This window comes from Lithobates pipiens, unplaced genomic scaffold (genome assembly GCF_037356315.1).
Source record: "Lithobates pipiens isolate NorthernLeopardFrog02 unplaced genomic scaffold, aLitPip1_a1.2 Scaffold_18, whole genome shotgun sequence".
NCBI lineage: Eukaryota > Metazoa > Chordata > Amphibia > Anura > Ranidae > Lithobates > Lithobates pipiens.
The window spans coordinates 618,064,369-618,087,705 of record NW_027507758.1 but is presented as its reverse complement, the minus strand read 5'-3'; the positions used below and the strand labels follow the sequence as shown (position 1 = coordinate 618,087,705).

The 23,337-nt window shown below is 44.4% G+C and overlaps 3 protein-coding genes across 4 annotated transcripts in view; 1 reads left to right on the top strand and 2 right to left on the bottom strand.

Moving 5' to 3' along the window:
* The window catches only part of LOC143989410 (uncharacterized), a 36,301-nt gene extending 33,907 nt beyond the window's left edge, over positions 1-2,394 (top strand). The window contains exon 3 of the transcript XR_013277032.1: positions 2,177-2,394. The gene's annotated coding sequence lies outside the window, so the exon portion shown is untranslated. The remainder of the gene's footprint in view (positions 1-2,176) is intronic.
* The window catches only part of LOC143986844 (uncharacterized), a 247,655-nt gene that overhangs the window by 180,465 nt on the left and 43,853 nt on the right, over positions 1-23,337 (bottom strand).
* LOC143989417 (uncharacterized) overlaps positions 14,056-23,337 on the bottom strand; it is a 47,313-nt gene continuing 38,031 nt past the window's right edge. Inside the window, exon 2 of one of the 2 annotated variants that reach the window (XM_077489535.1) lies at positions 14,056-18,542. In XM_077489535.1, coding sequence (XP_077345661.1) covers positions 17,502-18,542 — 1,041 coding nt within the window. In that variant the 3' untranslated portion in view covers positions 14,056-17,501. Of the gene's footprint in view, positions 18,899-23,337 lie in introns of both variants that reach the window. The other variant, XM_077489534.1, reaches the window with a different exon arrangement.

Below are 23,337 nucleotides of genomic sequence, written 5' to 3'. Positions count from 1 at the left end.
TCCGCCTCTATGGTTACAATCAGCCAATAACATTCATCATCATCATTATTTTTATTTTACTTCCCCACCCAATTCCAGCAGCGATCTTTCCTCTCTATGTCAAATCTTTCCTCTCTATGTCGAATCTTTTCTCTCTATGTAGAATAATCTTGGACTGATAGAGTTAAGGTTAGGCACATTCGACAACAGGTTCGATAGACACAGATTGTTATTGTCAGCGTCGTGTCGAATCTCCTATCTATATCGAACTGTTGTCACAACGAAAACGAAAATAAAGCATTTGTTTATGTCGGATCTTTCGTTTTTTCGGATTCTGCACTTTCGTTATCGTTTGTTAAAACAATAACGAAAATACCTGAAATTCGGACAAAAATGCATTTGGACGAAAACGAATGCACATGTCTAGTGGTTAGGCCCCTTGCTTACTATGGACTATACTATGCTTCTTCTAGGGATATATGGCTGGTTCTTTGCCTGGCTAAACCTTATCTGCCGCTTTAGTATTGTTCCCTTCAAAATTTCACTATTCAATCGTTTGACCTGTGGTTTAACCCATGCTCGTAAGATCTGATGTTAAAGTCGAAGGATAGATCTTGTAGACTGACTTTGCAGGTCATGTAAGTGTATCCATGGCAGGTTGTTGTTATAGCAGTTATTCCTTCGTATATTAACGATGACTGATGGGTAGGGTGACCACAGCTCAAAAAAAGATGAATTTTGATATTTTTTTTTGCCAATTTTTGGAAAAGCAAACAGTGGTCACCAGTTTAGACAGGTGGTATACATTCTCTACATATAATTTTTTTATTGCCCCCACTTGTCAGCCTCCTTTTACCGCCCCCACTTGTCAGCCTCTTTTTTTTTTTTATTGCCCCCACTTGTCAGCCTCATTTTTTTTTATTGCCCCCACTTGTCAGCCTCATTTTTTTTATTGCCCCCACTTGTCAGCCTCATTTTTTATTGCCCCCTCCAGGGCAGGGCTCCACTTTGTCAGACTCATTTATTACTGTCCCCAGCCCCAGTCCCCCGACTTGTCACCTGACCTGCTCCAATCAGGTTCCATTTACTCACCTTTTAATCTGTACTGGACTGGTGTGGTGATCGGTTGATCAGCTGTCTTTGTTCTCTGGTCCAGGCTCAGGCAGTTGGGCAGCTCAGGCTGGGGGCGGGAATAGGAGAAGTCGGCCAATGCGCTGCAAGAGCCGGAATGAGCAGCCAAGCCATGGATCTTAGCCAGCCAGCACTGCAGAGTGCCACCACCCCCTGGGAGGTCAATGAAGACTAGAGGAGTCAGGAGGAGATGCAGTGAAGAAGCTCTGGCTGCTCTCTCTGGGTGCTGCTGCCGCAGCCAGAGAAGGAGGCTAGCTAAAGGCCTTGCTCCTCTCTGCCTCACTCTGAGACTCTGCGATTGTGATGTCACTGGTTGCTAGATGCCAGGCAGGGCGGCCCTAGCAACTAGTTTGGCAATCTTCTATTAGGGTGGCTATGTGTCCTCCTTTTATTCCAGGATACGGTATTGTCCCGGAATGAAGGTGCCCAGGACACAAATGCGAATTGCGGGACCCTCCCGGGCAATCCGGGACAGGTGGGCACCCTACTGATGGGATGTTCTTTTTGTATATCTTATACAGTATAATAATCACTACCTCAATACAGTTGACTATCCTACCCGGAGTTTTCCATCCGAGGATGATATCCCCTCTCCAGCCCTGCTATATATCCGTGTAACCTTATGAAGAATTTCGGCCGATGTGTATATTTCATATATTTATGAGCTTTAATATGTATACAGGGCTCAGGGAGATTGTGAGGATTTTCCAGTCCCTGGTATATGCTATTGGTAATACCCTTGTGGATGTTTTTGGCTTTATATACCCTTTCTATTTGTTTTCGCTCCGGGGAGACTGCCACCTTGGCCTTGTTGCACTTGGTTGTCGGTCACGTTTCTGCTGGTGAGTACCTTTTGCCCTTAGGTTTTTTTAATTCTGGTGGTTCTGGCAGATGGGGACTAATGAATGTACTGTATTTACTAAATGTATTGGGTTGATTGTAGCTATGGGACTTCTCACCATCAGTGATTGGGTGGGTTGCTCAATACTCTGCAACTTCATTACACTATATTAGATCATTATGTTTTGGTATAAGAAGATTCCTTATGTATATGTTTCTCTTTTAGAATAAACCTTCCTCTGAATCGTACTCCTGAAGAAGCGGTCCCCTGCGAAACATGTAGAGTTCTTTACTGAGAAGAAGAGACTATTATCAAATCCCTTATGGGGTGCTGATATATCTATTTCTCTCCAGTTTACCTCCAAGGAATTTATTTGTCTAGGGCGGTCTCCTTTTATGGGTTACCCTATGTATGTTATATGTCCCCCCTTCTGGGGGGTTTTTAATTGAATTCTTTTCAATAAATTTGTATATTTTTAACAAAATGTTTGATCATTTTATGTCTATACCGTACCATGAAAGTCCAAGGTTGCCTCAAATTTCTCAGTTGTTTTTATCCATTAGAATACATGTGCTCCCACTGTGGAGACTCTCATAAATTTACAAGGATTAGGACTGCAAGTAAAACAGGGTGCCGTGAAGGGGCTCTGTAGCTTATGCATGTGTTTGCAATGTAGACTGTTGGACAGTAGAATTTGGTTGGTAAGCAGACTGGTTGGTGAGTTGAGCTGGGAATTGTTGGGGGTTTTTCTTTCATGAGTTGCCCTGCCGTGTGTGCTCCTTGCTGTGAAGGCCAGTTATAGGTGGGGGGAAAGGGGACATTTGTTTGTACCTGTACATTTTTTGCCTAATATGTCCTGAAAAAGGTACACTAGTGAGGTGTACAGGATTCTGAGCACAATGGATAAGAGTGAAAGAGAGGGCTCGCTGTCAGGCTACGCATATGAGCCTGTAAACATCCGCGGCAGCAACTTTTTCACCAATTTACTTACATTTCCTTACAGGATGACCAAGCTGCGATATTGCTTAATCTCACGCCACTGTCAAAGAAGCGGTACCACAAATCTTTACTTAAGCACCTGTTAAATACAGCACGAGCTTGCATCACTGGCATGTGGAAACAACGATCTGCCCCAAGAGTCGCACAATGTCTCGCAAGGGTGAATGATATTGAGCAACTAAAGGAACCTTACCACGGCCCTCCGAGACAAAACCGAGGAACATAAGACCAGGTGGTTCTATTGGAATCTCTTCCGCTTCTCTGATGAATACCTGCAATACATTTGATCAACGCAGTGTCTTGGTTCCTGCTCTTTGAGTCATGGTCTTGACCTACTTTTTCTCGGGCTCTCCCAGCAGCGACCTTCTTTCCCCCTTTTTTCCCCCCTCTCCTCCCTTTCTCTCTCTTCTTTCTATGTTCCCTCTGTCTTATATTAAAACAATTTTGGCTATGCGCATATTCGGGCACACACAGTCGTATCTGACTTCTATACATTTATACAGTATAGATGACGTCTAAGCAGACGAAACGCATCGGGTCGACCTCTTCCAACATTACTGCGCCTCTTCATGTCCTTCTATGAGCTTTATATGCACTTTATATGAGTGTTCCATTGTTCCTTTTTCTAAATAAATGCAATTTTTAAACAATATCACACTATGTAGAACCTTTCTTTGATTTTTGGTTTCAACGTGTGAGCAAAGAATATCTTCTGGCTTTCCCTTCTTCCATTTTGAGCCTCATGTGCCTGTACGCTGTGGATTCGATGTTAACCAACACGATTCAAAGATCTGCCCAGGATTTCTGATGGTTTTCCATATACGTTGTTTTATCGCGATAAGCCTGTTTGACTTAAGAGGTATAAGCCCCATTACTTCCGTTAAGCCTTCATGCAATTTTCTTCGCATTTGATGTCACTTACCTTATTGATGTTTTTGAGATGTCCATTTCTCTGATACTCATTGATACCAGGACTTTTTGAATTGTACTCTTCATCATTTTTTCACTTGGTGGATATTTTATATCGATACTTACACAATTTTGTCACTTGGTGGACTATTTTTATATTCATTGTGTGTGTAACTGATCACAATATATACTGTTATTATTATATATTGATAATAAATATATATATATATATAAATAAGCGCTGCATTTTATTACATCATTTATACAGTATATACTGTGCTCTGAGGTTTGAGGTTTTCTAGGCATGCAGCCTATCTCAAATTTCCGGAGGCCTTACTGTTCACTTTCAACCAAATCCTTTCACCATGTTTTGCTATAATTAATGCTGTACCCCTCTGTGGATTTTTTGAAAATGTAACTTGCAAGAGTTTTTGGAACAATTGTCAGATACATATATAGTCATGCATTTTTTTATTTTTTTTGGTCAACTGCTGCAAATCCTCTAAATATAAAAAAATAATCCCCTGAAGACGTGCATTCGCATGAAACGCGTTGTGGCGGGAGCTACATGCTCACATCTCACCGGCACGTTCATGCTTGGAACTGGTGGCTCTCTTTGTACTCTCTTGGATACAGTCAGGAAAGAAAAACTATTGTAAGTTATGGGCAATCAATTTTCTGTTTTCCTTTCAGCTCCATGGCATCACACATGGGAAGTAGCTACCAGGAACTGGATGGGAGACACCCAACAAATCTTTCTTAGGAGCAGCAGAGAATGTTTTTTTGATAATCAATTGTGGCGAGTGTGATAAAATGTACGCCAATTAACAACAGAGGTGTTAGATCCCGACCACTGCCACCACTATGTGACAAATGGCTGATCAGCTCTCACCGCGCTGCCACTAATACATGATGATGGTGTTCTTCGCCTCACCCGGCATAGAGATTTTTTTTTTCAGCGTGCAAAACCACAATCTTGGTGCTAGACAGAAACACGACCCATTTACAATATCTATAATAACAATTATGGCTTTTAATTACTTCATCTCCAGAAGATTTTACCCCCTTCACGACCAGGCCATTTTTTGATTATTCAGCACTGCGCTACTTTAATTGGTAATTGCGTGGTCATGCAACACTGTACCCAAACAAAATGTCTATAACACAAATAGAGATTTCTTTTGGTGATATTTGATCACTACTGTTTTTTTTATGTTTTTGTGATACAAACGAAAAAAGAAAATGTTGAAAGAAAAAATAAAACTATATTTTATACTTTCTGCTATAAAACATATCCAATAAAAAACAAACAAACAAATTTCTTTATCATTTTTGGCCAAAATGTATTCCGCTACATGTTTTTGACTTAACCACTTGCCGACTGCTGCACGCCGATATACGTCGGCACAATGGCAGCAGGTGGGTAAATGAGCGTACTTGTACGTCCCCTTTAATTGGCGGGGCTAGCGGGCGCGCACCCGCCGCATACAGTGGTGACTGTGCCCGTGGGCTCGATGTCCACCGGTCTCCCGGCAATCGTGTCACGGAGCTGCAGAACGGGGAAGTGCCTATGTAAACAAGGCATTTCCCAATTCTGCCTTGTGACACGACAGTGATCACTGCTCCCTGTCAGTGGGAGCAGGGATCACTGTCATGTCAGTGGTAGCCCATCCCCCCACAGTTAAAATCACTCCCTAGGACACACTTAAGCCCTTGATCGCCCCCTGGTGTTTGACCCCTTCCCTGCCAGTGTCATTTACACAGTAATCAGTGCATTTTTATAGCACTGATCTCTGCATAAATGACAATGGTCTCAAAATAGTGTCAAAAGTGTCCGATGTGTCTGCCCTAATGTCGCAGTCACAATAAAATTTGCAGATCACCGACATTACTAATTAAAAAAAAAAATAATAATAATAAAAATGCCATAAAACTATCTCCTATTTTGTAGATGCTATAACTTTTACGCAAACCAATCAATATATGCTTATTGCGATTTCTTTTTACCAAAAAATAAGTAGAAGAATACATATCGGCCTAAACTGAGTAAAAAATGTGTTTTTTATATATATTTTTGAGGAATATTTATTACAGCAAAAAGTAAAAGTTTTGGGTGGAGGAACTTGACTGGCCTGCACAGCGTCCTGAGCTCAACCCGATAGAGCACCTTTGGAATGAATTAGAGCGGAGACTGCGAGCCAGGCCTTCTCTTCCAACATCAGTGCCTGACCTCACAAATGCGCTTCTGGAAGAATGGCCAAACATTCCCATGGAAACACTCCTAAACCTTGCGGACAGCCTTCCCAGAAGAGTTGAAGCTGTTATTGCTGCAAAGGGTGGGCCAACTCAATATTGAACCCTATAGACTAAGACTGGGATGCCATTAAAGAGGAAGTAAACCCTGATGAGTTTACTTCCTCTTTCATTCCCTGCAAAGGCAAAGCATAATGGACTACTATGCATCGCATAGTAGCCCATTATGTGTCACTTACCTGACACAGGAGCCAGCGAAGTCGCCGCTGTCCCCTGTAGTCCGCCGCATCCATCTTGCTGGTGGCGTCTCGCAGCTCCGCCGCTGTCATTCGGCGGAGCCGCGATGACGTCACTCCCGCGCATGCGCACGGGAGCCGACGCACGGCAGATCCATTGTTGGAAATGCCGCGCTCAGTGCGGCTGCGCGTCGCTGTCTACAGGCAAATATCTCCTAAACCGTATAGGTTTAGGAGATATTTCTTGGACCTACAGGTAAGCCTTAATCTAGGCTTACCTGTAGGTCAAAGTGGTTTGTAAGGGTTTACAACCACTTTAAAGTTCATGTGCGTGTAAAGGCAGGTGTCCCAATACTTTTGGTAATAAAGCGTGTGTATGTTATTTGTTGTTTATACCTGTTGTAGGGTCCAGAAACAATAGTGAGCATTTTGCTTTTTTATCTTATCGAAAACACATAATGACACTGATACTAATTTAAAAAATGCTTAATTGACCCAAACACAAACCCTGGCACTGACCTGTATCAAGCCTTGGTCTGGGTATTTTTTATTATTATTATTATTTTTTTTTATTTTTTTTACACACAGTTTATTTATCGCTCTCTGAAAAGAGAGAGATACAATGTATCTTTCCTATAAATTCACAGAGAGAGAGAAACGCAGGGATGGGCTTCACAGTGACTGATCGCTCATGCTCCCAGCACAAAGACAGAAACACACATATGTGTACAGTAAGCCTATGAAAATAATTGAATGATTGAAAGTTAAAAAAAAACGACACAACACTACTCTACTACAGTGCAGTGAAAAAGTATTTGCCCCCTTCCTGATTTATTTATTTTAGTTTTTTTGCATATTTGTTACTCTTAAAGGGTAGTAAACCCCACTTGGTGATTTTTATCTACAGGTAAGCCTATAATAAGGCTTACCTGTAGGTAAAATGAATATCTCCTAAACCTGCACTGTTTAAGAGATATTCACCCTGCGTGCAGCCAGTTACAATTCCTTGCAAAAGTATTCACCCCCCTTGGCATTTTTCGTGTTTTGTTGCCTCACAACCTGGAATTAACATGGATTGTTTGAGGATTTGCATCATTTAATTTACAGAACGTGCCCATAATGTTGAAGATGTTTTTTTTATTATTATTATTTTATTGGGAAGCAAACAACAAATAGGCCAAAGGAACAGAAAAGTAAATGTGCATAACTATTCACCCCCCCCCTTTAAGTCAATACTTTGTAGAGCCGCCTTTTGCGGCTATCACAGCTCCAAGTCACTTTGGATAAGTCTCTATGATCTTGCCACATCTTACCACTGGGATTTTTGCCCCATTCCTCCTTGCAAACCTGCTCCAACTCCTTCAAGTTGGATGGTTTGCGCTTATGACCAGCAATCTTTAAAGTGGTTGTAAACCCTTACAAACCACTTTGACCTACAGGTAAGCCTAGATTGAGGCTTACCTGTAGGTCCAAGAAATATCTCCTAAACCTATACGGTTTAGGAGATATTTGCCTGAAAACAGGCACCGCTGTCTACGGCGCATGCGCTGTAGACAGCGACGCACAGGCGCACTGAGCGCGGCATTTCCAACAATGGATCTGCCGCGCGTGTCGGCTCCCATGTGCATGCGCGGGAGTGACGTCATCGCGGCTCCGCTGAATGACAGCGGCGGAGCTGCGAGACGCCACCAGCAAGATGGATGCGGCGGACTACAGGGGACAGCGGCGACTTCGCTGGCTCCGGTGTCAGGTAAGTGACACATAATGGGCTACTAGGCGATGCATAGTAGTCCATTATGCTTTGCCTTTGCAGGGAATGAAAGAGGAAGTAAACTCATCAGGGTTTACTTCCTCTTTAAGTCTGACCACAGATTTTCTATTGGATTGAGGTCTGGGCTTTGATTAAGCCATTCCAACACATTTACATGTTTCCACTTTAAATCACTCAAATGTTGCTTTAGCAGTGTGTCCTGCTGGAAGGTGAACCTCCGACCTAGCCTCAAATTACACACAGAGTGGTGCAGGTTTTGCTCAAGAATATCCTTGTATTTAGCACCATCCATCTTTCCCTCAACTCTGACCAGTTTCCCAGTCCCGACTGGTGTTCTTTGGGTGATGTGATGTGTTGGGTTTGCGCCAGACATAGCGTTTTCTTTGATGGCCAAAAAGTTAAATTTTAGTCTCATTTGACCAGTGTACCTTCCTCCATACATCAGACCAGTGCGCCTTCCTTCATACTTCAGACCAGAGCACCTTCCTCCATACATCAGAGCACCTTCCTCCATACATCAGACCAGAGCACCTTCCTCCATACATCAGACCAGAGCGCCTTCTTCCATACATCAGACCAGAGCACCTTCCTCCATATATCAGACCAGAGCACCTTCCTCCATACATCAGAGCGCGTTTCTTCATACATCAGACCAGAGCGCCTTCCTCCATACATCAGACCAGAGCGCCTTCCTCCATACATCAGACCAGAGCGCCTTCCTCCATACATCAGACCAGAACGCCTTCCTCCATACATCAGACCAGAGCGCCTTCCTCCATACATCAGACCAGAGCGCCTTTCTCCATACATCAGACCAGAACGCCTTCCTCCATACATCAGACCAGAGCGCCTTCCTCCATACATCAGACCAGAGCGCCTTCCTCCATACATCAGACCAGAGCGCCTTCCTCCATACATCAGACCAGAGCGCCTTCCTCCATACATCAGACCAGAGCTCCTTCCTCCATACATCAGACCAGAGCGCCTTCCTCCATACATCAGACCAGAGCCCCTTCCTCCATACATCAGACCAGAGCGCCTTCCTCCATACATCAGACCAGATCGCCTTCCTCCATACATCAGACCAGAGCGCCTTCCTCCATACATCAGACCAGAGCCCCTTCCTCCATACATCAGACCAGAGCGCCTTCCTCCATACATCAGACCAGATCGCCTTCCTCCATACATCAGACCAGAGCTCCTTCCTCCATACATCAGACCAGAGCGCCTTCCTCCATACATCAGACCAGAGCGCCTTCCTCCATACATCAGACCAGAGCGCCTTCCTCCATACATCAGACCAGATCGCCTTCCTCCATACATCAGACCAGTGCGCCTTTCTCCATACATCAGACCAGAGCGCCTTCCTCCATACATGAGACCAGAGCTCCTTCCTCCATACATCAGACCAGAGCGCCTTACTCCATACATCAGACCAGATCACCTTCCTCCATACATCAGACCAGATCACCTTCCTCCATACATCAGACCAGAGCGCCTTCCTCCATACATCAGACCAGAGCTCCTTCCTCCATACATCAGACCAGATCACCTTCCTCCATACATCAGACCAGAGCACCTTCCTACATACATTTTGGGAGTCTCCCACATGCCTTTTCGCAAACTCAAAACCTGCCATTTTGTTTTTTGCTAAAAGTAATGGCTTTCTTCTGGCAACTCTGACATAAAGCCCAACTCTATGGAGCGTACGGCTTATTGTCTTCCTATGTACAGATACTCCAGTCTCTGCTGTGGAACTCTGCAGCTCCTCCAGGGTTATCTTAGGTCTCTGTGCTGCCTCTCTGATTAATGCCCTCCTTGCCTGCTCCGTGAGTTTTGGTGTGTGGCCGTCTCTTGGCAGGTTTGCTGTTGTGGAATGTTCTTTCCATTTGGTTATGATAGAATTGATGGTGCTCCTAGGGATAATCACAGATTTGGATATTTTTTTTTACAACCTAACCCTGACTTGTACTTCTCAACAACATTGTCCCTTACTTGTTTGGAGAGTTCATTGGTCTTCATGGCAGTGTTTGGTTAGTGGTGCCTCTTGCTTAGGTGTTGCAGCCTCTGGGGCCTTTCATAAAGGTGTGTATATGTAATGATGGGTCATGTGACACTTAGATTGCACACAGGTGGACATCATTTCACTAATTATGTGACCTCTGAAGGTAATTGGTTGCACCAGAACTTTTTATGGGTTTCATAACAAAGGGGGTGAATACATACGCACATGCCAATTATCAGTTTATTTATTTCTGAAAAATAATTTTATGTATATCATTTTATTTCACCAACTTAGACTATGTTGTTCTGATCCATCACATACAAGTCAGATTAAAAAAAACACTGAACTAAAGGCTGTAATGTAACAAAAGAGGTAAAAAGCCAAGGGGGTGAATACTTTTGCAAGGTACTGTATGTCATTGGCGCACGCACTCGGAAGCTCCTGCATACCTTGTGAAAAAGTATTTGCTCCCCCTTTGCTAAATCATGAATGACTGATTAGCCACATTTTTTGGAAAGCGGAGTTAATTTTCACTTGCCACACTGATGACTGCCAGACCTTTAGAATCAAGAAATCACTTAAAAGGGAAGTATGTTTTTTTTCTTACCTAGGTGGATGCTGCATCGGTCCCCCAGCGCCTCTACACTGGGAAACGAGCGATTACACACCGCCGATCTCTCAGTTCTCACAGCTCCGTGAGCAGAGAGCTGCTGACTGACAGTCTCCCCTCTATGCGTTTACTGCAGCGATGTGCTGTGGATGGGGTGGGAGCTGCCGGCTCAGGCTCTCAGCGGCTCGCTGAGAGGCTGTGCTGGGTGTCGGTCCAGTAATCTGGTGGATCCCGACTCCATGGTCGTGATGATGCTGAGCCTTGGCAGACTCTCTGACGTCAGCAGAGAACAGACTCCAGCCCACTCTCTGCTGCAAACGGGTCACAGGATTGCAGAACGAATTGCACTCCTGTGATAAATAGGAGAAGTACAGTCAAATGAGCTTTGGCTGTATTTCTCCTTTAAATAGAAGCTGTCCGACAAAGTGAAGCATGCTAAAAGATCTCAAAAAGCAACACATCATGCCACGATCTAAAGAAATTCAAGAACAGATGAGAAACGAATTGACGCATATCAGTCTGGAAAGGGGTACAAAGCCACTTCTAATGCCTTGTACACAAGGTCGGACATTCCCACCACAAAATCCGTCTTATTTTTTCTGACGGATTTTGTCCGAAACTGGTGTTGCATACACACGATCGGACAAAGTTGTCAGAAAATCCTCTCGTTCGGAACGTGGCGACTTTCGTTTCATACGATGGGACTACGTAGAGGCTAGTAGCCAATAGCTTTAGTCTCGTACTTTGATCTGAGCATGCGTGGCACTTTGTCCGTCGGAATTCTCTACAAACGATCAGAAAAAGTCTGATCTGATTTTTTTTTGTCCTGCTCTCAAATTTTTTTCGTTGGAATTTACAACTGAAAAAGTCCGATAAAGCCCACACACGACCGTTTTTTCGACAATATAATCCGATCAGACCTTTTCCGACTGTGTGAACAGGGCATAAGGCTTTGGGACTCCAGTGAATCACGGTGAGTACCATTATCCACAAATGGAGAAAACTTGCAACAGTGGTGAACTTTCCCCGGAGTCGCTGGCCTACCAAAATTACTCCAAGAGCACCACGACAACTCATGCAGGAGGCAAAAAAAAAAAAACCCCAGAACATCTAAAGAACTGTAGGCCTCACTTGCTTCAGTTAAGGTCAGTGTTCTTGATTCAACAATAAGAAAGAGACTGGGCTAAAATGTCATCCATGGGAGACTGCCAAAGACACTACTGACCAAAAAGAACACCCGTCTCACAATTGTCAAGGATATATTCCACTTATCCCCAATACTGTTGGGCAGATGAAACAAAAGTTGAACCTTTTGGAAGAAGGTGTGCGTCCCGTTACATCTGGGCTAAAACTAACACAGCATTTCATAAAGAGAACATCATACCAACAGTCACACATGGTGGTGGTAGCATGATGGTCTAGGGCTGCTTTGAATCTTCAGGACCTGGATGACTTGCCATAATTGATGGAACCATGAATTCTGAGTTCTATCAGAAAATCCCGAAGGAGAATATACAGCCATCAGTTCCTGACCTCAAGCTGAAGCGGAATTTGGTTATGCAGTAGGAAAATTATTTGAAACACACCAGCAAGTCCACCTTTGAATGGCAAAAAAAAACAAAAATGAAGGTTTTGGGAGTAGCCTAGTCAAAGTCTGGATTTAAATCCAATTGAGATGCTGTGGCATGACCTTAAACAGGCCGTTCATGTTGTAAAACCCTCCAATGTGGTTGAATTAAAACAATTTTGCAAAGAAGAGTGGGCCAAAATTCACCCACAGTGATGTAAAACACCAATTTTCAGTTATTGCAAATGCTTTATTGCAGGTTGCAAGGGTGGCACAACCAGACATTAGGTTTAGGGGGAAATTACTTTTTCACATAGGGCCAGGCAGGTGTGGACAGTTTTTTTTTTTCCCTTAATACATGAAATGATCATTTAAAAACTGCATTTTGTATTCACTCTGGTTTTCTTATTAAAATGTGTTTGATGATCTAAATTTGTGTGGCAAATATGCGGGGAAAAAAAAAAATACGGAAGGGGTAAAAACTTTTTCACAGCACTGTAGCTCCATTTGCCTTTGTTGAGCAAGAATTTTCATACAAGTTAAAGCGGAGGTCCACCCTAAAGTGGACCTTCCGCTCATTGGAACCCTCCCCCCCTCCGGCGCCACAATTGGCACCTTTCAGGGGGGAGGGGGGTGCAGGTACCTGTACAGTACAGGTAACTGCACCCGTTTCCGGCGTAGATTCTGCAGAAGGTACGCTCCCTTTCCGCAGAATCTACGCCCCTTTCCGAAGGTCCCCCGCTGCCTGCTGGGAAACACACGGATCCCAGAGACAGCGGGGACCATCCTTATTGCGCAGCGCGACTCGAAAGGCTCCACTTCCTGATTCCCATACCCAAGATGGCGGCGGCAGCACCCGAGAGACGATCGAGAGATCGGCTTCGGGTGCCGACATCACGGGCACGCTGGGCGGGTAAGTGTCATTATTTTAAAAGTCAGCAGCTGCAGTATTTGTAGCTGCTGGCTTTTTAAAAAAAAAAAAAAATGGCGGACTCCCGCTTTAATACCATTGTTGATTACATCATGATACGCATGTTTGTGAAAAATCGGACACGTGTTCTTCCGATTTTCTCATAGTGTGTAGTAGGCTTTACTGATCATGGGCCATACCCCTGTGGCTGGAATGTACAATATGATGCATCGCGCAGCCCTACTCGAGCATACTGCACTTCAGCTGATTACTCAGAAATGGCGATTGGCTGAGATCTGACCATGGGGGAGCAGTGGATGCACAATGGCTGTAGGTAAAGAGACCAAGTAGGAACACAAAGGGCAGAAAGGACTTTTTAAGGCGGACGCTACACCAAAGAAGCATAGCAATACAGGCACTTCACAGGGAGGGAGACAGCTGAATGGCAAACAAGACTCAGATACCATATAGCAGTGATGGCGAACCTTGGCACCCCAGATGTTTTGGAACTACATTTCCCATGATGCTCTCCTACACTGTAGAGTGGATAAGCATCATGGGAAATGTAGTTCCAAAACATCTGGGGTGCCAAGGTTCGCCATCACTGCCATATAGAGAAGCAAGCAGGATCATACTTCATGTAAGACACATACGTCAAAGAAAGACCACCTGGTAGTAAAAATTGGCACTTAGCTGGTTAAAATCTCTCTATCAGCTATATTCGAGGAGACACTGTTAGAGGCCCATCACTAAATCTTCGCACCTCAGATTTATTGAGCTAGGTAAGTCTTCATCCTGGAGAAAGGAAGACTAAAAAAAAGAAACATCTCTGATAGGATGGTACTCAAATTTTTCTTTATTTATACTGTCTTGAGGAAGCTGAACAGTAGTCATGATGTATGATGCCACGGAGTTATAAGGAAAAACATTTTCTACACTCAAAAGCAACCTTAAAGAGGTGGAGATCTACCTGAACAACATGGTAAAAGTCAAAGATCGCCAGGCTCAGTGTCGCCTCCTTACAACTGATTTAAACCTCTAATTGTGGTACTACCGTATAGCTCCCAACTGTCCCTGATTTCGAGGGACTGCCCCTGATTTGGAGCAATGTCCCTCTTTCCTCCTCATTTGTCCCTCCTTTTGGTCTGATCTATATAGATGTATATAAAACGCACTTTTTATCTATCAAAAAGTGTTTCCCAGCGCTAAACCCTTCATCCAATTCTAAATTGCTGCATTTGTAAATTCCAAAAGCCAATATAAAGGAATAGTAGTGGTAAAAGAAGCACTTGTGGGTTTAACCAATCTCGTTTTTTTTTGTACAATTCTCCTTTAAAGGGGGAGTGGCAAAGGGGTGTGTCCTATGCCTGCATACGTTTGCTGATAGGTGTCCCTCATTCGCATCTCAAAAATTTGGGAGGCATGCTACCGTGTCACAATCGCGTGCATTGCGTGAAAATCATGGGTTTAAATCAGGTCACTCGGATTGCTTTTCAGAACAGCAGCAGTGCCTGCTGCACTTGTGAATGAGCCCATAGTTGTCTTCGGCAGCGGCACCCTTAGGAGCCCACTCTGCAAGCGTCCCGCAACTGCGAATGCTTCTGCGGAGTCCAATGGGGTTAAAGCAGGTGGCGAGAAAGCAACACAACGCTACCTGCTTTAACCCCTTGTTTGCTACACTATACAAGGTTGCAGGGCATTTGCAGAGTGGCCTCATTCACTTGAATGGGTCATGCTTGGCAGGTTCTACATCCACCAACCATGACAGGGTGTATAACTCCTGTTGCGACTGTGACATGTACACCCCTGGCTACTGCAGCTAAAGGGGCTTCAGTTGGGGCAGGGGTGGTAAAAGCACATCTTAATTATGGGGTTTTACAACCCCCCCTAAACGACAAATATAAATTAACCCTTGCTGTTCTGAGTCCTCTATAAAGCTGCTTTCACACTGATGTGCTGCGGTTTACCTGCATCTCGGGTGCAGCACAGCGCGTCTGGGTTAGTAGTGCTTTGCCATAGACTTCTATGATATCCTGTTGGTTTGGTGAACTTTCTGAAAGTGCACCAAAACTCCTGCCTTCAGAAAGTGCACCAAACCCACAGGAAGTCTATGGCTAAGTTCACCTAACCCGCAGAAAAGCTGCAGGTACATTGCACTGGACCCGCGGTGTGGGTAAACCGCAGTGCATCAGTGTGAATGCAGCCTTATATTATTATGCCCAGTGTATTGCTTCACACTGACCTGAAGATCTCCTCTTCTCTCCTGCTACTGGCACCACCCTGGAGACCACTACCCGGGATAAAAGGTGGAGTGCAGTTGGTATCACTCCGCATGGGACAGGAGCTGGCACTACAGAGGAGGCATCGGATTTTGTAGCTCTTGCTCCCTACTACAAGCTCCAACTTTACAAGTAGTCCCTCTGCATTGCACTCTGTTTGATGCTCTGGGATGGGGGGTGAGCAAGTCCAGACCATGATCCATCAATCACCTGTCCGCGATATACTGGTAGATCACAATCTACTCGTTGCTGACCCCCCCCACTCTAGAAAGATCACTTGCCGACTGGCCCATAATAAAAATACGTCATTACTTTGACATATTTTTGCTACTTTTTTTATTGATGTATTTTTACTACTTTTGCCATAACCCTGGTATTTTTTTTTTTTTGGCTGGTTTTCTTTTTGATAAAAGTGAACCAGTTGGCAGATTCGCCGCAGGATCAAGCGGCGGAAGGGGGGGTGGGCCTGGGCTTACCTGACCCATCAGTGAAACACGTGAACGATTCAATGCGATTGGTAGCTGGGTATGGAGACGCCACTCGTCTCTATGCCCTTGGAGGACTGGAACGACGTCTGCCGCCACTTCCTGTTCCCGGGCCATAGTAAATAATTAAAATATTTTTTTTTTAAGCAAAAGTAAAAAAAAAGTAAGAAAATGTAATAAATAAGATTATTTAATTTTTAAAGTGCCTCATCCTTGCGCGCAAAAGCGAACACATATACGCAAGTCATGCCCGCATATGTAAATGGTGTTCAAACCACACAGGTGAGGGATCATCATGAACGTTGGAACAAGAACAATAATTTTAGCACTAGACCTCCTTTGTTACTCTAATCCAGAGGTCTCAAACTGGCAGCCCTCCAGATGTTGCAAAACTACAAGTCCCATCATGCCTCTGGGAGTCATGCTTGTAACTGTCAACCTTGCAATGTCTCATGGGACTTGTAGTTTTGCAACAGCTGGAGGGCCGCCTGTTTGAGACCCCTGCTCTAATCAAGTAACCTAAAAAAAATGTAAAGTGTCCCCTATGGAGATTTTTAAGTACCGTAGTTTGTCGCCATTCCACGAGCATGCAAAATTTTAAAGTATGACATGTTAGGTATCCATTTACTTGACTTAACATCATCTTTCACATTATACAAAAAAATTGGGGCAAATATTGTGTGTTTTTTTTTTTTTTTTAATTCATTAAAGCGTTTTGTTTTTGGCAAAGATAACCAAGTAGATGTTAGTTTTATTGTTTGTTTTTTGTTTTTTCTTTTTTTTCTCTGAATCTGTATGGTCTTCTCTTTTTAATGGAAAAATATTAAATTGAAATAAGTTATAATGAGAAGTTTAAAAAGGAAAAAAGAAAAAGGGTAAGAAGGTAAAAAAAAAAAAAGAGAGATTGGGAAATGAAAAAGAGACTTTGCCACAATGATGTTAAGAATGAAGAAAAAGTTTCTGAGAGTTAAACTGATTAGAATCTATTAATAACAAGAATCTTACTGAGTAGAATAAAAAAAAAAAAGAAAAAAAAAGCGTTTTGTTTTTTTCCCATAAAAATTGTTTTTGAAAAGACCGCTGCGTAAATACTGTGTGAAATAACATATTAAAATGATCACCATTTTATTCTCTAGGATCTCTGCTAAAAAAAAATGTTTGGGGGGTTCTAAGTAAAATTCTAGCAAAAAATACTGATTTAAACTTTGAAACAAAAAGTTCCAGAAGGCCTGTTATTAAAGTGGATACAATCTATGATGTATAACAAAGTCTGATGTCAATGTAGAACATTTTCACACTCAGGACAGGAATACGGCTTCTCCTCTGATGTCTGTGAAGTCTGATAAACATTGACTGCACTTAGGACAGGGATACGGCTTCTACCCTCTTTAAAATCTTTGATGTCTTTCAAGGTCTGATATCTGTGGGAAAAAAATGTCTGCACTCAGGACAGGAATACGGCTTTTCCCGTGTGAATTCTCTGATGTCAGTGAAGATGGGACATCTGTGAAAAAAAAATATTTTCCTTACTCATGGAAGGAATGTGGCTTCTCGCATGTATGAGTTCTTTGATGTCTAACAAGGTCTGATTTCTGTGCAAAACATTTCCCACACTCCGGACAGGAACACAGCTTCTCCTCTGTGTGAGACCGCTGGTGTACGTAAAGATGGGATGACTGTGAAAAAGTTTTCCCACACGCAGCACAGGAATACGGCCTCTCCCCCGTGTGAATCCTCTGATGTTTGTAAAGGCTGGACTTCTCCGGAAATCTTTTTCCGCACTCAGTGCAGGAATACGGCTTCTCCCCCGTGTGAGATCTTTGATGTCTAACAAAGTCTGATTTATGTCGATAACATTTCCTGCAGCTTGGGCAAGAAAACGGCCTCTCCCCTGTGTGAGACCTTTGATGTTTAACAAGGTCCGATTTCTGTGAAAAACATTTCCCGCACTCAGAACAGGAATACGGCTTCTCCCCTGTGTGAATCCTCTGATGTCTGTAAAGTCTAGACTTCTCCGGAAAACATTTTCCGCACTCAAGACAGGAGTAAAGCTTCTCCCCTGTGTGAGATCTCTGGTGTGTGACAAGTTTTGATTTCTGAGAAAAACATTTCCCACACTCAGAACAGGAATGCGGCTTCTCTCCTTTGTGAGTCCTTTGATGTGCATAAAGATTGGACGTCTCTGAAAAACATTTCCCGCACTCAGGGCAGGAATACGGCTTCTCCCCAGTGTGAGATCTCTGATGTATAACAAAGTCTGATTTCCGTATATAACATTTGCCACACATGGGGCAGGAATACGGCTTCTCCCCTGTGTGAGATTTCACATGTCTAACAAGGTCAGATTTCTGTGAAAAACTTTTCTCGCATTCAGGGCAGGAATACGGTTTCTCCCCCGTGTGAGACTTTTGATGTCTAACAAGTTCTGATTTATATAAAAAATATTTCCCACACTCAGAGCAGGAAAACTGCTTCTCTCCGGTGTGAGATCTTTGATGTCTAACAAGGTCTGATTTCTTTGAAAAACATTTCTCGCACCCAGGGCAGGAATACGGCTTCTCCCCCGTGTGAGAACTTTGATGTAGAACAAGTCCTAATTTTCGTGTAAAACATTTCCCAAACTCAGGACAGGAATTTAGATTGTTGCTCTGATGTAAGAAAAGATGAGACAAAGAGCTAAAACTCTCCCCACGTTCAGGACCGGAAAATGTCTCCCGCCCCTGAATTCCGGAACCATCTATCACAGTACGAGGTTGCTCAGCATTAGAGGGACTTGATGGTCTATCCACACTGTGAAGTCCATCATCCATAGCTGAGCTCATTGTCTTTTCTCCTGCACAATCTCTTGTGATGTCCTCATCTTCCATTTTCCAACATAGAGATAAAGTGAGACGATCCGTTGAGGCTTTCTTGATGACGTGTTCTGAAAAAATATAAAAACATGATTAAATACATAATGGTTAGTTCACTTAATTCAAGATTCCATCTGGATCAGGTGGATTTTAGTGAGCAGATGTTCTCTGTGGATGTCCCAACCAGCTGTGACTTAATAGGCCTTCGGTCCTCCTCCCAGATCAGTAATACATTTACACAGCCTTGTCAGAAGAGCGGGAACGGGGACTGGGAGATGCATGCTCTTCACACAACTACAAGCCTAGGCACTGGGTCACGTGATCTCTGATAATGAAGAGGTTCAAAATTCAGACTTGCAGACTCTTTAGCATAGAACAAGTGCTCATAATCCTAGGCTTCTGGTGACAAGAAGCACTGGACGAAGTTTGGAGGAGTGTTTTCTGTTGCAAATATAAGTGTTTCGGTTTTCTGTGTTCCTCCTCACTTTTTTTTTTAAATTTCAAAATAGACAGTTGAGATATATAATAAAATTCAAATAACAGAAACAGAAAGGGTCACATGATGTGAGTAACAGATCTACTACCCTGGTAATACACAGTATGGATGGCACGAGGGAATAGCGCGATGTAGAAATATTGTCAGAGCGCTGAGATGGGGAGGCATCTAAACAACTGCCTTAGAGACCCAGAACGTATAATCATATATGCGAAACTATGCAATAAAATAAACTCTTACAATTTCTTGGGTGGCAAAGCATCTGGCCAGCTGAGCCCAGAGATGGGACACTATGATAGGGATAATGCAAACTAGGATAGACAGTATCTGAACAAAACAGCCCACAACTGGAGTAAAGGATATGGAGAGGGGGTCAGGTATCTCTTAGTGCGAGATAAGAGTGAAATCAAGGAAGGAGAGAAAGGGAGAAGAAAGGTAGTGCCCCCCCCCCCCTCCGACTAGAGAGCAAAGCGAGTCCAGAGGGTCAGCCAGGCTGCGCAACCTCTCCGGGGCATGCGTCCGTATACACAAAGTCTCCAGGTCTCCTCCCTGTTGTGCAAGGTGGCAGTGAAATCCACCATATCTCTCAGTTTGTTCACTTTAGAAAACCACAGGGATTTCGCCGGCGGGTTCTCCGATCTCCAGCAGAGGGGGATGCATGCTATGGCAGCATTCAATAACTGGATGGTGAGGAAGGCTTTGTATTCCTTGATTGGCCGCTCCGAAAGGTGAAGCAAGCAAGCCGCAGGGTTCCCCTCCAGAGTAACGTTGGTCAAGTGTTTGATCGTGCGGGTCACCTCGCGCCAAAAGGGTCAGAGTTTGGGACAGTCCCAAAAGATGTGTTCCTTCTACAGTGCCACATCGCAACACAGACTAGGGACTTGCAGAAAAAAAACGGTGCAGAGTAGTGGGTACACTATACCATCGGGTCAAGATCTTGTAACAGGTCTCTTGGACTCTGGTAGCCATGGAGGACTTCTGAGCAAAATGAAGAATCTTCTCCTTCTGTGAGTCTGTGAATTGGACGCCAAGATCTGCTTCCCACTTAGAAAGGAACGGGGGAACACAACCCTTCCGCCGTTCGAGTCAGAGAGGCGTAGATTAGCGAGAGACTATGACGGACCTGCTCCCCCAATGACAGATGTGTTCCAGTTCCGTAAGCTGACGGGAGATGCCGAGATCCGAGAACACCTGCGAAGGAACTTACGCAGCTGAAGGCCACTCCAGAAGTCCAAAGGGGCTTCTGTAGCAGACACCCTGGCTTCTGAGGAGAATTGGCCGTCAGATCCCACAAAGTCACACCAAGTGGAGCCAGCCGCCCACAGCCAATCTCTTGAAGTGGGGATTCTGAAGGCCGGGTGCAAATTCCAGATTACCCAGAACAGGCACAATAGGGGAGGGTAGTGTACACAACCCAATGTTTTGCCTCTGCATGGCAATGCCAGTCCACCAACCTGGTGAGATGAGCCACCCTGTAATAGGCTGTCATGTCTGGGAGACCCACCCCCTCCCCTATGTTTTGCCAAATGGAGAAGTTGAAGTCTAATGCGCGGCTTGCGATGGGACCAGACAAAATCACAGAATATAGAGTCGACACGCTTGAAAAATGCTAGGGGGAGGCAGATAGGAAATGCCTGCAGCAAGTACAATACCCTAGGCAACATGGTCATCTTGAGGGCATTGCAACGGCAAAACCATGTTAACGTAAGGGAATGCCAATGGGAGAGGTCCGCTGTGAGACGGAGCAGTAGTGGGATGAAATTTGGCAAACATAGGTCAGAAGGGTCAGAATTAATGTCGATTCCCAAGTAATGAATAGAGTTGGTCTCCCAGCGAAGAAGGAATGCCAAACACAGGCGTTCAACAGTATCCTTACCCACTGTAATGTTAAGGATGGAAGTTTTCGGATAGGTCGATTTGAAATAGAGAGAGAGTCCCATATTCCTGTAGTGATTGGAGCAAGTTCGGGAGAGAGGTAAGCGGTTCTGATAGGAAAAAGATTAGGTCATCCGCAAATGCAGCCACCTTGTGGGACTCTGAAGATTTTTCATAGACAGTGATGCCCGAGTCTGCCCATATTCTGCATAGAAAGGGCTCCAACAAGAGTATGAATATCAGAGGAGACAAGGGGCAGTCCTGCCGTGTGCTGTTACGAATGTTGAAGAAGCTAGACCTCATCTCATTGACCGACTGCGGCAGTGGGATGGGAGTAGAGGAATAGAATCCAAAAGATAGTCTAGTCGCAAGTAGGTATGATGGACCTGGGAGAAAAAGGAGTAGTCTCGGTCTTGAGGATGTAGCAACCACCAGGGGTCTACCAGATTTAAAGTATGCAGATCCACCTTCATGCGTTTAAGGAGTGAATAGGAGAGATGGGAGGCACCGCATGAGACGTCTAGGGATGGATCCATAGCGAATTTGAGGTCTCCCCCAAAGACTAGCAGCCCCTCCAAGAACTCCAGTAACTCAGAAAGGAGCTTCCGCAAAAATTGGTCCACGTTAGGGAAATATATGTTGGCAAAGCTGACCCGCATGTCAAATACCTTCCCCTTCAGGAGAAGAAAACGACCCTGTGCGTCTGCTCGCTGCGCCTCAAATGTCCAAGGGACCAATTTAGCCAGCAGGATACTGACCCCCTCAGATTTGGAGAAGGGCTGGAATACTGTCGGGAAAGCCCCATTAGTCAGTTTAGGAATACGATCACCGCAAAAGTGCTTTCCCTTTAAAAAAGCAACTTGAGTTTTACATTTGCGCAAGTCAGCCAAGAGCTGAGAGCACTTTTCTGGGATGTTAAGGCTGTGCACGTTAAGGGACGTGATCTTAAGGAGACCCATAGTGCCATCTGGTGTGTAGGTGGTTACAATAGGGTGTGAGGAAAGTCCCCAACCCAGGGCTAGTCGAGAGGCAGAGAGCGAGGTGACAGAGAAAGACCCAGAAAGGAAGGGCGAGGGGGCGAGGAAGAAAAAGAGGGGGGGGGAAGGGGGATAATCGGTCTTCAAATGTGATTATAACGAGGAGCCTCGTTAAGCACCAGTAGTGCCCTCACAGGGGTCTGCCCTAATTGGGGGTGATCGACGCGTTAGGGGCTGCTCAAAAGCAAAAAAAGTCATAGGTCAATAAAGAAAAGAATATATTTTGAGGAGCGAGAGCAACGGGAAACATATTATAAGAGCCAACCAAATAAAAAAATAAATAAAAACAGCAAAGACATGAGCCAAAAAACAGAGGACCGACATCTGGGACCGTACAGTGATGGTGCACAGGGGAAGGCCTACAGATTGATAGAACTCCAAACGGGCAACAGGTAGGAAAGGGTGGAACATATGTAGGGCCTCTTCACTATGCCCCAGAGCACCAGGATGGAGGATCAATATGCATACATGTATATAAATCGCATTAAGAGATAAAGATACAAAAGGCAGGCCTAGCAACTTTTAATATTACCACATTGACTAGAGAAACAAATCTGCTGGACAGGCCCCAATACCCCTGTCACTTGCACCCATCTCCCCGTCTGCAAACCATGAGGAAAGCGAACAGGGGAGAGCGGCATATATATCAGTACAGAACAGCTGTGTCTGAAGGCCATAAAGCAGTGGAGAAAATGTATCGGTATATCAAAGGAAACCCCCCCCCCCCCCCCCACGATCAAAGGTCCTCAGGAGATATTGTGTAAGGGGACCATTGGAGGCAGACTAAAATACCAAACCAGAGTGGCCCAGAGAGTCAATGCAAACTAGGGGCAACAGGAACCCAGGGAACAGCTGGGTCTTCTCAGAGAAGGTCCATAGGAACAGCTGTTGTAATGTCTTACCAGTTACTGAAATAGAGGAACGAGTCAGGCCTCGGAGGACGTCGGGTGGGATCTAGAGGCCTCGCGATCAGAGGTGGGGTCATCTGACGCATTGCGGTCTTGGCAGAGGTGGGCCGAGCGCCTACTGGGAAAGTAGGTAATCAGACCAGTTGGGAACACTTATAGCAGGCTTGGCTATAAAGCTGAACAGGTCTGAGAGT